Here is a 15,598-nt window from a genome sequence, read left to right on the forward strand (position 1 = left end):
AAAAACTTAATATTTGCAGCTTTGGCTGGTTCGCCAACTTCAGTCCCTCTTTGATAGAGGTGAATTTCTCACTGTGCTCCATTTTCTAGTAGCCTCCTGATTGAACTATTTCAATGTACATTACGTGGGTCTGCCTGTTATGAGACTATTAGAATACTTTAGCTGGTCCAAAATGCAGCAACCCAATAACTGGCTGGCTTCCAGTGTGGTGTAGTGGTTAAGAGCTGTGGACTCGTAATCTGGTGAACCGGGTTCGATTCCCTGCTCCTCCACATGCAGCTGCTGGGTGACCTTGGGCTAGTCACACGTCTCTGAAGTCTCTCAGCCTCACTCACCTCAAGAGTGTTTGTTGTGGGGGAGGAAGGGAAAGGAGATTGTTAGCCGCTTTGAGACTCCTTAGTGATAAAGCAGGATATCAAATCCAAACTCTTCTTCCTCTTCATTTGGAACATGCATAATCCCTGTTTCATAGCAGCTGCACCGGGTGTTGCCAGTTCATTTCTGGGCCCAGGTCAAGGTGCTTACATTAGTGTTTAAAGCCCTAAGTAACTTGAGCCTAAAATATTTGAAAGCTGGTGTCCTTCCATAAGGGCCATGTCAGGTGTTAAGATTTGCAGAGGGGGTCCTGGTATTTCTGCTGCCATCGGTATTGTGGGAGGAAGACTTTCTCTGTGGCAGTTGTGGAATGCTCTCCGGACAAGTCATGCATCTATCATCTATAGTGTAGCGTTTTCAGCCTTTGTCTTTTGTAGAACCCCCCCACCCTTTATGAACTGGTATGGTTCTGTTCCATTTGGAATGGTTGAGCTCGGTTTAGAATTGTAGCTGCCTACCTGTTTGTGTGCATGTTATATTGCTGTAACTGAGCCTGGAATGTTATGATGAAGCACAGGTAAGGAACCAGTAGATAAAGCACCTTTTAAGTTGCTTGACTTGGAACAGATGGATGTTTTGTGGTCAAAAAGTAACTAGTATTTTTTGTTCCCTTGAAAGAATCAGACCTCCATTCCTGCTGGGGAGAATATCCATTTATCCAGGATCTCAAAGAAGGAGAGACATCAACAGGTAGCTCTGCCTAGATGTGTTGGGGGCCCTTTTTGGTCTGGGAATTGAAGGATTTCCCCATTTTGGAGTAATATCCCAGGCAAATTGACCCACAAGCTGTGATAACTACTCCTGGACATCTTTCCAAGGGGATTTGACAGATTCATTGAGGATAAGACTGTCAGTGGCTACTACCTATGTCGGCTAGGTGCTACTTCTTGAAATGGGGAAAGCCATGTGGCCCTCAAAACTCTTTCCAGGTCCCATCACCTCTCAAGGAGCCCCAGTGTCTCTACAGGCCATCGCGAAGATGTCACTTGCCATTTTTAATCAATATGGTGCACAGGATCCTTTGAAAGTGCACTGATGGCAAGCATTTTCTGCTAGTTGAAAATAAATATCACAAACGTAGGGAATAATATGCCTATGGGAAATGTGATTGACCTGGAAGAAAGTGACAGAAGTAGAAACTGGCACTAAAGTACCAGTGTAAAGTTGGCACCTTTGTTACAGTTGAGTTTCTGAATGGGGAATTGAAAGGAAAATGGCGGAAACATAAACTTCTGTACCTGGTGACAGAAAGTGGGATATGAACCATAAAAGAAATTTTATGTGATTGCCTTAGACCAGGGATGTCCAACTCCCAAGAGACTGCAATCTACTCACAGAATAGATAGATAGATACCGTATTTTTCGCCCTATAGGACGCACTTTTTCCCCTCCAAAAATGAAGGGGAAATGTGTGTGCGTCCTATGGTGCGACTGCAGGCTTTCGCTGAAGCCTAGAGAGCGAGGGGGTCGGTGCACATCGACCCCTCTCGCTCTCCAAGCTTCAGGAGAGCCGCAGCGCCAGCCCCACAAGGTCGGGGGACAGCGGGGAGGCGGAACGCCGCCATCCCGCTGTCTCCCGATGTGGTTTGGAGGCTGACGGCGGGGAGAAGAGCGCTTCTCCCCGCTGCCTGCCCCACAAGCTTGGGGACAGCTGGGAGGCGCAGCGCGTCTTCCCGCTGTCCCCGGACCTGGTCTGCAGGCGGGCGGCGGGGAGAAGAGCGCTTCTCCCCGCTGCCGGCCCCACAAGCGCCGGGGGGGGGGGGAATTTTTTTTTCTTTATTTCCCCCCCCAAAAAAAAACTTGGTGTGTCCTATGGGCCGGTGCGTCCTATGGGGTGAAAAATACGGTAATTTATTACAGTCGGAGACCAGCTTATAAAACATACTTGAGGGTACAATCCTAGAAGGAAAACAAACATTTAAAACAATGTACAACAATAAATTTAAAATTTATAAATGCACTAAGCATATAGACACTGAAAACTTTTAAGATAAGCTACCGCAGAGAGATGACCCAGAGTCACCCATGGAACCGAGTTTGGGGGTTTTCTTAACAAACTAGTTTGAGTCGGAGGATGGTCTGTGCCTACAGATCTGTACACAGAATCTGCTGACCATCTGGGTCATCTTATGATCTTTGCCTAACAGGAAAAGGTCAAATTTTTGCTTTTCCGGGAGGTCAGCGAACCTCACCAGCAGGGGATCAATGGTCTCACTACGTGCCTCTTCATAAAAAAGGACATCTAAAGAACAAGTGCTCTGGGCTTCCTATATCCCCCAATGAACAGGTGCAAAGTCTCTGAGCATATGGGGCTTTTTTAAAGGATCCTTCCAGGACCGGCGAGGGCAGAGCCAAGCTTCTGGCGAGTGTAAAATCCCTTCTTGCATTTTTGGATACGAGAAAGAAGAGATATGCTGCCGGTGTGGCTCTATCTCTCTTGATTTCTCCAATTTTATAGTTGGGGCACCTTGAGCAGTCCTGTTGACTCTCGGTGTTTATGATTCTTTACTCACAGAATAAAAAAACTGGCAGTGATCTACCACTTTTGGGGGGGGGCAGGTATCAGGTGTAAGTTGTTGAGCTTTTTTTACTATGAGTCAGCCTCATAGTGAAAATGCCGTCTTCCGTTATAGCAATCATGTGCCTATGGAGGGTGGGGCCAGATGCTCTTTTGACACCACAAATGAAAGGGAGCCCACGATCTACCAAAACCTCCCAGGGCTGGACAAGTAGATTGCGATCAACCTGTTGGACATCCCTGCCTTAGACTAACATATTCAGAAGGCAACCTCGATTTCAGCTTTGGATAGTCAAAGGAGGGGTTGTCCATGTGTGAAGATGCTAAAATTGGAGAAGCAGCTACTTGGGTTTTATTATGGTGCTGAAGATTTTATTATTTGTACTCTGTCCATCTGACTGGGTTGCCCCAGCCACTCTGGGCGGCTTCCAATGTATATAAAAACATAACGAAACATTGCACATTAAAAAACCATTGATCCCAAAGGAAGTCCTTTCTTTCTGCCTTGAAATTCAAATGCTGTTTCCTTTTGTCTATCTCCACAGAAATCGATTATGGGCAGAACAACTGGAATTATACAGAGCTCTCTGAGGTGCCGTTGGAAAGAGCGAAGAGTGAATCACAGAAAGAGACGTTTTTAGATCTTAGAGAACTCAAAAAGGATGAAGGAAACCTGTCGGAGAACGAAGAAAAGAAATGCTCTACTTCTCTGGTTGTTGATGCTCATGAACACCCGATCTCACGGGAGGATCACAACGAAAACAGCAGGAAATTATGTCCACTATGTGGAGAGATATTTCGATATGAATCACAATTAAACATACATTACAAAATCCACACAGGGGTGAACCCATTTAAACCAATGGAGTGTGAAAAGACCGTGCCCAGTAGCTTACCAAAATATCAAAATACCCACGCAGGAGACAAAGCATTTAAATGCATGGAGTGTGGAAAGAGCTTCAGTCAGAGAGGTAACCTTATTCGTCATCAAATGACACATTCAGGGGAGAAACCATTTGAATGCAGAGAGTGTGGGAAGAGCTTCAGTCAGAGCAGTCACCTTGCTGCACATCACAGAACACACACCGGGGAGAAGCCATTTAAATGCATGGAGTGTGAGAAGAGCTTCCGATTGAGCAGTCTCCTTACTTTACATCACAGAACGCACACAGGGGAGAAACCGTTTAAATGCATGGAGTGTGGGAAGAGCTTCGCTGTGAGATCGTGCCTCACGTTACATGAAAGAGCCCACACAGGGCAGAAATCATTTAAATGCATGGAGTGTGGGAAGAGTTTCAGTCAGAGCAGTAACCTTATTCGTCATCAGATAACACATTCCGGAGAGAAACCGTTTAACTGCATGGTGTGTGGAAAGAAATTCAGCCAGAGCAGTCACCTTACTGCACATCACAGAACCCACACAGGGGAGAAACCTTTTCAGTGCATAGTCTGTGGAAAGAATTTCCGCTGGAGCAGTCTCCTGACTTTACATCAGAGAGCTCACACAGGGGAGAAACCATTTAAATGTACCGGGTGTGAAAAGCGCTTCACTGTGAGATCTTGCCTCACCTTACATGAAAGGACCCACACAGGACAGAAATCATTTAAATGTCTGGAGTGTGGAAAGAGCTTCAGTCAGAGTGGTCACCTTATTCGGCATCAGATAACACATTCCAGAGAAAAGCCATTTAAATGTGTGGAGTGTGGCAGTACCTTTACTCGGCATTCTCAACTTATTCGTCATCAAAGAACACACACAGGAGAGAAACCATTTCAGTGTGTGGAGTGTGGAAAGAGTTTCTGTTTCAGCAGTCACCTTACTCAACATCTGAGAACCCACTCAGGGGAGAAACCGTTCCAATGTGCAGAGTGTGGAAAGAGCTTCAGTTTTAGCAGTCACCTCACTCGACATCATCGAACCCACACCGGAGAGAAGCCATTTCAATGCATGGAGTGTGGAAAGAGCTTCAGTGAGAGCATTAACCTTACTGTACATCTGAGAACCCACACAGGGGAGAAACCGCTGAAATGCACGGAGTGTGGAAAGAGTTTCAGTCACAGCAATAGCCTTGCAACACATAAGAGAATCCACACTGGCGAGAAGCCATTTCGATGCACGGAGTGTGGAAAGAGCTTTAGCCACCTTGCTGGCCTTCATGCACATAAGATAACACACACCGGGGAGAAACCATTTCAGTGCATGGAGTGTGGGAAGAGGTTCAGCTCCAGCAGCCACCTGACTCGACATCTTCGAACGCACTCGGGGGAGAAACCATTTCCCTGCATGGAGTGTGGAAAGAGCTTCAGTCAGAGCAGTCAGCTTAGTACACATCAGAGAACACACACAGGAGAGAAACCCTTTAAATGCACGGAGTGCGGAAAGCGTTTCAGTGCAAAGAGTATCCTTACTAAGCATCAGAGAAGCCACACAGGGGAGAAACCATTCAAATGCATGGAGTGTGGAAAGAATTTCAGCCGGAGCAGCAACCTTACTAGACATTTTAGGACACACACCAGAGTGATGGCAGGGAGGCATTTAAAATAGCTTCAGCTGATATATCAAGGGATGTAGGCCAGTGGGCGATACAGTGGTGCCTCACAAGACGAAAAGAATCCGTTCCGCAATTCTCTTCGTCTAGCGGTTTTTTCGTCTTGCGAAGCAAGCCCATTGACAGCTTAGCGGATTAGCGCTATTAGCTATTAGCGGTCTAGCGGCTTTTAGCGATCAGCTGAGAGGCGGCTTATCAGCGGAACAGCTGATAAGCGGCTTAGCAGCTTAGGAAAGGGGGGGGGAGCGAAAAAAACCCGCGGGAACTCGGAAGATTTTTTCGTCTTGCGAAGCAAGCCCATAGGGAAATTCGTTTAGCGAAGCGCCTCCAAAACGGAAAACCCTTTCGTCTAGCGGGTTTTCCGTCTTGCGAGGCGTTCGTCTTGCGGGGCACCACTGTAGTTGTTTAACACTTCTGGGTTATGGGAAACTTTTGCCAGACATCTACGTGTGTATCACTGCCCTCCTCCAGCCTCTCTTGCGGTGATGGGAGAATTGCAAGCATGTGGAGGGTGATCATACATGTAATGGCTGACACACGTGGTACAAACACACCAACAGCTCCAACATACGAATGGAATGCTTAACACGAAGACAATAAGCGCCGCTCAGTCATCTTAACATGAACAGGGATGCTGGAGATGATTATTTTTAAAGGACTGTTCCTCATGAATTCATTTGATTTATCACATTGCTTAAGGCAAGCGTGAGGAGTGTGTGGTTCACCAGATATTACCAGACGACTAACCATTGAACGTAAGGACTGAGGCTGATGGGAATTTTGACATTCGGAAAGCCGTAGGTTTCCTGCCCGTGACTTAACAGATCCTTGAAAGTGGATGCATAGAGTTAGGAGCTGTGGTCTAATTTGGTGGTTGGCAGCAGAATCATAGAATAGAATCATAGAATCATAGAGTTGGAAGAGACCCCAAGGGCCATCGAGTCCAACCCCCTGCCAAGCAGGAAACACCATCAGAGCACTCCTGACATATGGTTGTCAAGCCTCTGCTTAAAGACCTCCAAAGAAGGAGACTCCACCACACTCCTTGGCAGCAAATTCCACTGTCGAACAGCTCTTACTGTCAGGAAGTTCTTCCTCATGTTTAGGTGGAATCTTCTTTCTTGTAGTTTGGAACCATTGCTCCGTGTCCGCTTCTCTGGAGCAGCAGAAAACAACCTTTAGTTTGGGCTAAAGATTGGGCAAGACCGCTTGGGCTGCGATTGAGGGATAGGGAGAGGCAGGGGAACCAGCAGCCTTCAGTGATGAACTTCACCTCCTTCCTAGCATCCCATCATTATTATGGTTGCCTCTGGCATCCTGCGGCACCAATTATGACGGTGTTAAGAGAGGGAGGACTAAGGTGTCAGTATATTGTATGGGGAAAGGTATGCGATTTTGAAGAGAGCAAAAAAGCTGGGTTGGGATCCTAGACCGATCCCTGACTGAGCTCAGACTTCACACACACACACACACACACAGTGTTTTATCTTAGATTATCATGGATGTGATTTCTCCTAACCTTTAGGAGCTTGTTTCCTAGAACGTGATACTGTTAGGACAGCTGGAAAAGCAGAGGCTTTAACCAAGGAGTTCTTTGAGTGTAGGTGCACCAAGGTAGGTTTTAGGCATGGTTCAAGTCTATAGTTATTTTTAATCTTGCATGCTAAAATCCTTGTGTGCAATAGTGTTTATTTATTCATAGTGTTGTAGTCTAACTTTTTTATGTACAGTGCACTTTTGATTTACTATTGATATTCTTGATGGACTATGTTTGCTCCTTTCATAAACAAATGCATTCGCTGGTCTTCTGATGATGTACTTAAGGGAGGGAGCCGGCGTTTGTCCACAGACAGCTTTCTGGGTCATGTGGCCAGCCAGGACTAAACCACTTCTGGCGCGACGGAACACTGTGACGGAAACCAGAGCGCACAGAAACGCTGTTTACCTTCCCGTCACAGCGGTACCTATTTATCTACTTGCACTGGCGTGCTTTCGAACTGCTAGGTTGGCAGGAGCAGGGACAGAGTAACGGGAGCTCACTCCAGTGCGAGGATTTGAACCACCAACCTTCTGATCGGCAAGCCCAAGAGACTCAGTGGTTTTGACCACAGCATCACCAGAGGTAAACAGTCCTCAGCCAGACATATCAATGGTGTGACTCACTAGAAGGCAACTTCCGGTGTGCGGAATTTCTAGGGATAACAAATCCATCTTGTCAGATTGTCAGTTACCCTCCATTGTACATTGTGTGTATCTGAAGAAGTGTGCATGCACACGAAAGCTCATACCAATAACAAACTTAGTTGGTCTCTAAGGTGCTACTGGAAGGAATTTTTTTGTTTTGTTCCTCCATTGTACAGTCACACATGGTGGTCTTAGACTGACCTCCCACTTAGCATAACAGGGGCATCCATATTCTACACCAGGAAGGGGTTTCTACATACTGGGGGTGGGGAAAATTATTCCCCAAGTTTCCCGACAGTTCAAATACATCCTCAAGCACTGTATAAATCCCTGCATGGCAGAGGGACCAGATTGATAAAAAGATCACCTTCACCCACATGTTCTTGCCTGCAACTTGCAATCCAGCTCCCAGGACTGTTTCAGGGTCTATCAATAAACATGACTGGACAGGTAAATGGACACAACAGGGCCTTTTCTGTAGTGGCTTCACAACAATGGAATGCAATTGTTCAGATGAGGCTGGCCCTGCCTTTCACATATATAAATCTCTTTCAAAAGCATTTAATCAGTTTTTTCTTCAAATGACTTTTTTTAGCCTATGGGAGCAGGTAGCTCACACAAGGCTTTGCTCTATAGCAACTATTACAGCTTAGATTTAAAAAATTAAGCAGAAGACCTCCCATAGCAAGGGTTCAGAATGATATAGAACATGGCAAAAGCATCAATGAGATAAGCTGTAGAGACATTCGGTTAAATTTGCCCATTCTGTAGATTTTCCTGTAAGGAGCTTAAGGGGGGGGAATGATTCTTCTTTTTAAGCACACCAGTTCTGAAGAAACAGAAATAAATTTAACTTGTTCCAAAGCCAGCTCAACCAGTGACCCTTTCAAAGAGGGCACGCTATTCGGGGAGGGACTGAAAGACCCCATAGTAGAGACCACAGACAAAAAGATGCTCCCACATAAAAGGATTGGAAGAAGGAGTCAAAAGGGGCTCTTGTTCCTCCTTTCATCCCTACAAGCATCATTCAACAACACAGATTCAAAGGGCTGTAAGCCTTCCTGGGAATGAGGCAGGGTTTCTCAAACAGAAACAAGTGTACCCACTTGTTCCAGCATCCTCCTCTTCTTTGGTGATCACTTGTAGCTGAGTCAGATTGTCTTCCATGAACACAGTTTTAGGAGTGAGTCCATAAGTGTCTGTGGAGGCCAGTTCTGGATCCACACGATCACTTGTAGCTGAGTCAGATTGTCTTCCATGAACACAGTTTTAGGAGTGAGTCCATAAGTGTCTGTGGAGGCCAGTTCTGGATCCACACGTCCTTCCACAGCGGGGACACTGATTTCCGGACGGGAGCTGATCACGGTGTGGATTTGCCAAGCATGCCTTCCTCTTAGCACGTTTCTCCCTTTCGTCCTGAGTTTGAGCATCTTCAAAGCCCATGACAACTTTGGTAAAGGCTCGCAGGCAAGTGTTTCCCAGTTGTCAATGTTTATACTACATTTTTAAAGGTTTGCCTTGAGAGAGTCTTTATACCTCTTTTGTTGACCACCAGCATTACACTTTCCATTTTTAGTCCAGATCTGGCTGCTACCTTATTCTCTTTATGGTTCCAAATGTTGGGGAAATGGAGGGCTATCCGAGGTCCTAAGATGGTCAATTCATACCTGAACCAAATGGATTCCTTGAAGACCATCCCAGAGGGTCTCATGCCTTTAACTTTGCCTCCTTGGATCTAACCAAGGTGTCCCTCCACGTTCACCCAGCCCGTCACATATTTCTGTGTTTTGCATACCAGGGCAGGCCTTTTCAGTACAAAGGTCTCCCCTGTGGATTGGCTCTAAACCCCAGGATGTTCTCAAATGTGCTGGTAGTTGTGGTGACCCATCTAAGGAAGAAGGCCATTCACCTATTCCCCCCGTACCTGGGCAATATCTTGATCCACTCAGACTCTCTCCAATAGGCCAAGAGCAACATAGCAGAGACCCTAGACTGTCTGCAGAGTTGCATTTTCATGGTGAGCATGGAAACAAGCCTACTGGCCCTAGCACAGATCATAGTGCACCTGGGAGTGGCGAAAGACACCAAGCAAGGCATGGTGAGTATTATCTGAGAGCATAGAAAGATTTGGAGGGCAGTCTGGAGGCAGGCAAATTTTGTCCCCATCTTCAGAGGGGTGGGGAGAAGACCCAGGTTCTACATTTAGGCAGAAATAACCAGCTTTCATAAATATGAGACAGGGGGCACCTCACTTTCCAGGAGTACAAGGGGAAAGGATTTAGGAGTCTTACTAGAGCACAAGCTTAACGTGAGTCAACAGTGATGCAGGAGCAAAAAAATCTAATGCTATTCTAGACTGCATCAACAGAAGTCTACTGTTCTGATCAAGGTACAGTGATGCCTCGCAAGACGAAATTAATCCGTTCCGTGAGGCTCTTCGTATAGTGGTTTTTTCGTCTTGCGAAGCAAGCCCATTGACAGCTTAGCGGATTAGCGGCTTTTAGCGGATCAGCTGATAAGCGGCTTAGCGGCTTAGGAAAAGGGGGGGGGACCGCAGGAACTCACAAGACATTTCGTCATGCGAAGCAAGCCCATAGGGAAATTCGTTTTGCGAAGTGCCTCCAAAACGGAAAACCCTTTCGTCTAGTGGGTTTTCCGTCTTGCGAGGCGTTTGTCTTGCGGGGCACCACTGTAAGTGATAGTGCGCTCTCTTGTGCCTTGCTCAGACCACACCTGAAGTACTGTGTCCAGTTCTGGGCACCACAATTTAAGGAAGATGTCAACAAGCTCAAATACCTTGGAGAGTAGGACGCAAAGCAATGGGTTCAAATAACAAGGAAGGTGATTCTGACTAAGCATTAGTAAGAAGTTTCTGGCAGTAAGAACTGTTTGGCAGTGGAACAGACTACCTCAGAAGGTGGTAGACTCTTCGCTAGAGGTTTTTAAACAGAGATTGTATGGCCACCAGCCAGGGATTATTTAGCTGAGATTCCTTCATTGGAGGGGGTTGGACGATATGAACTTTGGGGGACCATCCAACTCTACAATTCTTATGATCAGGGAGTTATTGCAAACCTGCTTTTCTCTGGCTCTGTCCCTTGAGTCACCCAGATCATCCAGGAGATTTCAGAGGAGGTGGACCTCCTTAACCTCAATAATTATATCAAAATAATGGTGATTTGGTTACGTGCTCCAGGGATTTCCCCCCCCAAAACGGCCTTTGAATACAATACTTTCCCATTGCTAAATCCTTGACTGGCTTCCACAAACCCTTTAGTTAAACCTTCCTACATTTCCAGCTGTCCTAACTGTCCTAACTTCCAGGTATTCTATTTCCTGCATTTGTTTATTGAAGCTTTCAAAGAACTCTATAAGGTTACCAAGAGGGGAATTACGTTCTGCTTCAGCAAGACTTGTTCTTCCACACATTAGGGAATTCTGTCATTAACAATGTTTTATACCAGTTTTCATGAAGCACATGTTAATCTAACAAGCCTGTAACACCCTTGTTCTCACTATCCCTCCTTTCCCTGAGCACATTGCCTCCTGCCCGCAGATCTCTCCCCTCCTTCAAGTGACACCCTAAAACCCACTCTAACATCACCCCTCAAATTGCCTTGTGTGAGTTATTTGAAATTCAGTAGGTAGTCCACTGTAACTGAAGCTCTTTCCAAACTCCATGCATTCATTGAGCTTTTCTATTAAGCTGCAATTGAATGTGAAGTTACCACAAAATGTGTGTTTCTCCCAGTTTGAAAGCAGAATAGCAGGGTAGTCATGTGTGTGGTTTCCTTTATTAGGTGATTTCGACATCTTGCAGGGTCAAATGCAAAACAGGTTAGCCATATTGATTTGTATGCTGTTGGTGGATTATTGTCATTGTCCTGTTGGGCTGTGTATGTGATAAAGGGGAGCCATACCGGGGTGAAGGCGTCTTCTTCTGTTTGTCCCCGTGTCAGTTTCAGTTTATTAGTTAATTTTTCTAGCAGGGCTGTTTCCCATACTATTTGATACCATTGGTCCATGCTTACTCCTGACAGGTCTCTCCAGTGTCTGGTTATGATGTTTCTGGCTGCTGAGAGCAGGTGGGTTATGAGTTCTTTGTGGTGTAAATGGGCATTGTTGTCTTGGAAGATGTTTAGTAGGGCCAATTCTGGGGTGATGTCTATTACTTGCTTAGTTATTTTACATATTTCTTGTATGGCTGTTGTCCAGAATAGTTGAATTTTGGGACACTCCCACCACATGTGGAGGTATGTGCCTGAGGAGGTGCACCCTCTCCAGCATTTTGGTGAGGTTCCTGGGTGTATTAGCGCTAGTTTCCTTGGTGTTAGGTACCACATGGAAGAAGAAGGAAAAAAAAAAATGAGGCACTACACTTCTGTAAAACAAGAAAATCCTTAATAAAAAATATTTTTTTTAAAAAAAATGCAAAACAGGTAACCACTCAACAGAGAGGGAGGTATGCAGACTGATTCTCCGCCTCTTTCTTGAGGCAGATGCCTGACAGCTGTTTCTGCTCCACCCAAGAGAAGAGACAACCCCGGGTATTGCCTCTGAGTCCTTTGTGCCAGCTTCAGAACAAGGAGATGTAAACTCAGCCACTTCTGGGGTTCTCACAATGCACTTAAAAGCAGGGGTAGCTCTCAAGCAGGGTCACTGCACTGCCTGCAAAGGACAGAAAGGGCATGGGAAGAATTCGTTCAGCTTGGGGTTCCAGGCGTTTAAATATCAAAACCTGCCTCAATCTTTGGGGTAACTGCTTTAAATAAATAGATGGCATGTGACTTCAGGGTGGTTGGCCTCCCTTAACATCCACAACCTAAATCTCTTTCGTACCCCTCCCCTGTTTATTCTAGATTAGGCATGTCCAACTCCCAAGAGACTAAATAAAATAAATAAAATAGAATTTAAAAATTCCTTCCAGTAGCACCTTAGAGACCAATTAAGGTAGTTACAGTGGTACCTCGGGTTACATATGTTTCAGGTTGCATACACTTCAGGTTACAGACTCCGCTAACCCAGAAATAGTGCTTCAGGTTAAGAACTTTGCTTCAGGATGTGAACAAAAATCGTGCTCCGGCGGCGCGGTGGCAGCAAGAGGCCCCATTAGCTCAAGTGGTGCTTCAGATTAAGAACAGTTTCAGGTTAAGTACGGACCTCCGGAACGAATTAAGTACTTAACCCGAGGTACCACTGTATTATGGGACACGGGTGGCGCTGTGGGTTAAACCACAGATCCTAGGACTTGCCGATCAGAAGGTCAGCGGTTCGAATCCCAGCCACGGGGTGAGCTCCCGTTGTTCGGTCCCTGCTCCTATCAACCTAGCAGTTCAAAAGCATGTCAAAGTGCAAGTAGATAAATAGGTACCGCTCCGGTGGGAAGGTAAATGGCATTTCCGTGCGCTGCTCTGGTTCGCCAGAAGCGGCTTAGTCATGCTGGCCACATGACCCAGAAGCTGTATGCCAGCTCCCTCAGCCAATAAAGCGAGATGAGCGCCGCAACCCCAGAGTTGGTCACGACTGGACCTAATGGTCAGGGCTCCCTTTAGCTTTAAGTTAGTTATTGGTATGAGCTTTTGTGTGCATGCACACTTATTCAGATAAGACAAGAGACTGTGATTGACCAGAGTTGTTGGGCTTTTTTTAGGGGAGTCAGAGTTGCTGAGCTTTATTTTATTTTATTTTTTGCTTAGAGATCGCTAAGGGTCCTAAGATCGACCAGGGACGCCCACGATCAAACAGTAGTTCCAGACTGTCCTGCATTCTTGGGAAGGTCCTTCCTTCTTCGCCAATGCATCACTCAGTCCAACCATCTCAATTCCCCTTCCATCTCATCTCCACTTCCTGCTTCCACAAAGCCTTTCCTTCTCCTCCAGCTTGTCAACAATTTCAGGCTTTGTAAGTGAACCCTTTTCGTCAAATCTAGGACATAACTTCAAAAAATATGGGAGGCAATCTATTGCCCAGTTGCGCTAGTGTGGAATCCAGCAAAAGCGCAAGGGGGCTTCTCTCACCTTCTCCCCACATTGTCCTCCTGCTCTGCCCAAATCTGCTCTGGGGGATCTGGAAAACAGTGTACCAGAGGCAGGGGAGGAGAGACTGCCCCTTCCCAGTGTTCGAAATTAACCAGGTGCCAGACACACTTTGCACCTGGCTTTCAACCACTTGCGACCAAGTGGACAGTGTCATCCTGGCACCAAGGATGGCGCAAAGTAAAGATGCTTTGGTGCCAGGATGGCGCCTGATGTCTCCACCATCTGGAAATCATTGAATCTGGACTGTTTTCACACACAAACACCCCATCTTGTAGAATTCTAGCAGTTAGATTGGTCTCAACCAGGGCCAGGGCCTTTTCAGTACTGGCTCCAATCTGGTGGAACGCTCTGTCACAAGAGACTAGGGCCCTGCGGGACTTGACATCTTTCTGCAGGGTCTGCAAGACAGAGCTGTTCCGCCTGGCCTTTGGTTTGGACTCAGTCTGACCCTTATGTTTTCCCTCCCCTTATGGTTTTGATCTAGGGGCTACTTTTTAAATGAGGCTGCATTTTAAATTGCATTTTAACCTGTACAGTGGTACCTCGGGTTACATACGCTTCAGGTTAGACTCCGCTAACCCAGAAATAGTACCTCGGGTTAAGAACTTTGCTTCAGGACAAGAACAAAAATTGTACAGCGGCAGCGCGAGGCCCCATTAGCTAAAGTGGTGCTTCAGGTTAAGAACAGACCTCCAGAACGAATTAAGTTCTTAACCCGAGGTACCATTATATTTTAAATTGTCCCCCCCCCCATTATGATTTTACTGTAATTTTACTGGTGTTAGCCGCCCTGAGCCCGGCTCTGGCCGGGGAGGGCAGGGTATAAATAAAATAATAATAATAATAATACAGTGGTGCCTCGCAAGACGAAATTAATTCGTTCTGCGAGTTTTTTCGTCTTGCGAAGCACGGATTCCCATAGGATTAACGGTTTTAAGAAAAAGGAAATAAACTTGCAAGACGTTTTCGTCTTGCAAAGCAACTCAAAAAACGAAAAACTTTCATCTTGCGAGTTTTTTGTCTTACGAGGCAATCGTCTTGCGAGGTACCACTGTAATAATAATAATAATAATAATAATAATAATAATAATAATAATAATAATATCATCTTATCTGCAGAACCAAAATGAATTTCTGGAGCCAAATTGCTTTTTCAGTGCAGCCTGAGCATCAGCAGGAGCCATTAAGGAAAAGAGGTTGGAATAGTCCAATATATATCCAGCATGGATATGGAACAACTGATTGGTTCAAAATTGGGAAAGGAGTACGGCAAGGCTGCATATTGTCTCCCTGCTTATTTAACTTATATGCAAAATTCATCATGCGAAAGGCTGGGCTGGATGAATCCCAAGCCAGAATTATGATTGTCGGAAGAAATATCAACAACCTCAGATATGCAGATGACACAACCTTGATGGCAGAAAGTGAGGAGGAATTAAAGAACCTTTTATTGAGGGTGAAAGAGGAGAGCGCAAAATATGGTCTGAAGCTCAACATCAAAAAAACGAAGATCATGGCCACTGGTCCCATCACCTCCTGGCAAACAGAAGGGGAAGAAATGGAGGCAGTGAGAGATTTTACTTTCTTGGGCTCCATGATCACTGCAGATGGTGACAGCAGTCACGAAATTAAGAGACGCCTGCTCATTGGGAGAAAGGCGATGGCAAACCTAGACAGCATCTTAAAAAGCAGAGACATCACCTTGCCGACAAAGGTCCGTATAGTTAAAGCTATGGTTTTCCCAGTAGTGATGTATGGAAGTGAGAGCTGGACCATAAAGAAGGCTGATCGCCGAAGAATTGATGCTTTTGAATTCTGGTGCTGGATGAGACTCTTGATAGTCCCACGGACTGCAAGAAGATCAAACCTCTCCATTCTGAAGGAAATCAGCCCTGAGTGCTCACTGGAAGGACAGATCCTGAAGCTGAGGCTCC

The 15,598-nt window shown here is 45.8% G+C and overlaps 1 protein-coding gene and 1 long non-coding RNA gene across 2 annotated transcripts in view; both read left to right on the forward strand.

Annotated features, from left to right (window-relative positions):
• The window catches only part of LOC309336731 (uncharacterized protein), a 53,963-nt gene extending 48,490 nt beyond the window's left edge, over positions 1 to 5,473 (forward strand). The window contains exons 4-5 of the mRNA XM_081852981.1: positions 994 to 1,065; positions 3,439 to 5,473. Of these exons, the coding sequence (XP_081709107.1) occupies positions 994 to 1,065; positions 3,439 to 5,438 (2,072 nt within the window). The 3' untranslated portion in view covers positions 5,439 to 5,473. The remainder of the gene's footprint in view (positions 1 to 993; positions 1,066 to 3,438) is intronic.
• Positions 5,474 to 11,363: 5,890 nt separating this feature from the next.
• LOC309337472 lies at positions 11,364 to 14,389 on the forward strand. The gene is made up of 3 exons (XR_014154335.1): positions 11,364 to 11,463; positions 12,066 to 12,576; positions 13,186 to 14,389. It is a non-coding gene; the product is annotated as an uncharacterized lncRNA (long non-coding RNA).
• Positions 14,390 to 15,598: the final 1,209 nt, after the last annotated feature.

The sequence above is a fragment of the Podarcis erhardii genome (genome assembly GCF_964252035.2).
Source record: "Podarcis erhardii genome assembly, chromosome: 2".
In the NCBI taxonomy this organism is placed as follows: Eukaryota; Metazoa; Chordata; class Lepidosauria; order Squamata; family Lacertidae; genus Podarcis; species Podarcis erhardii.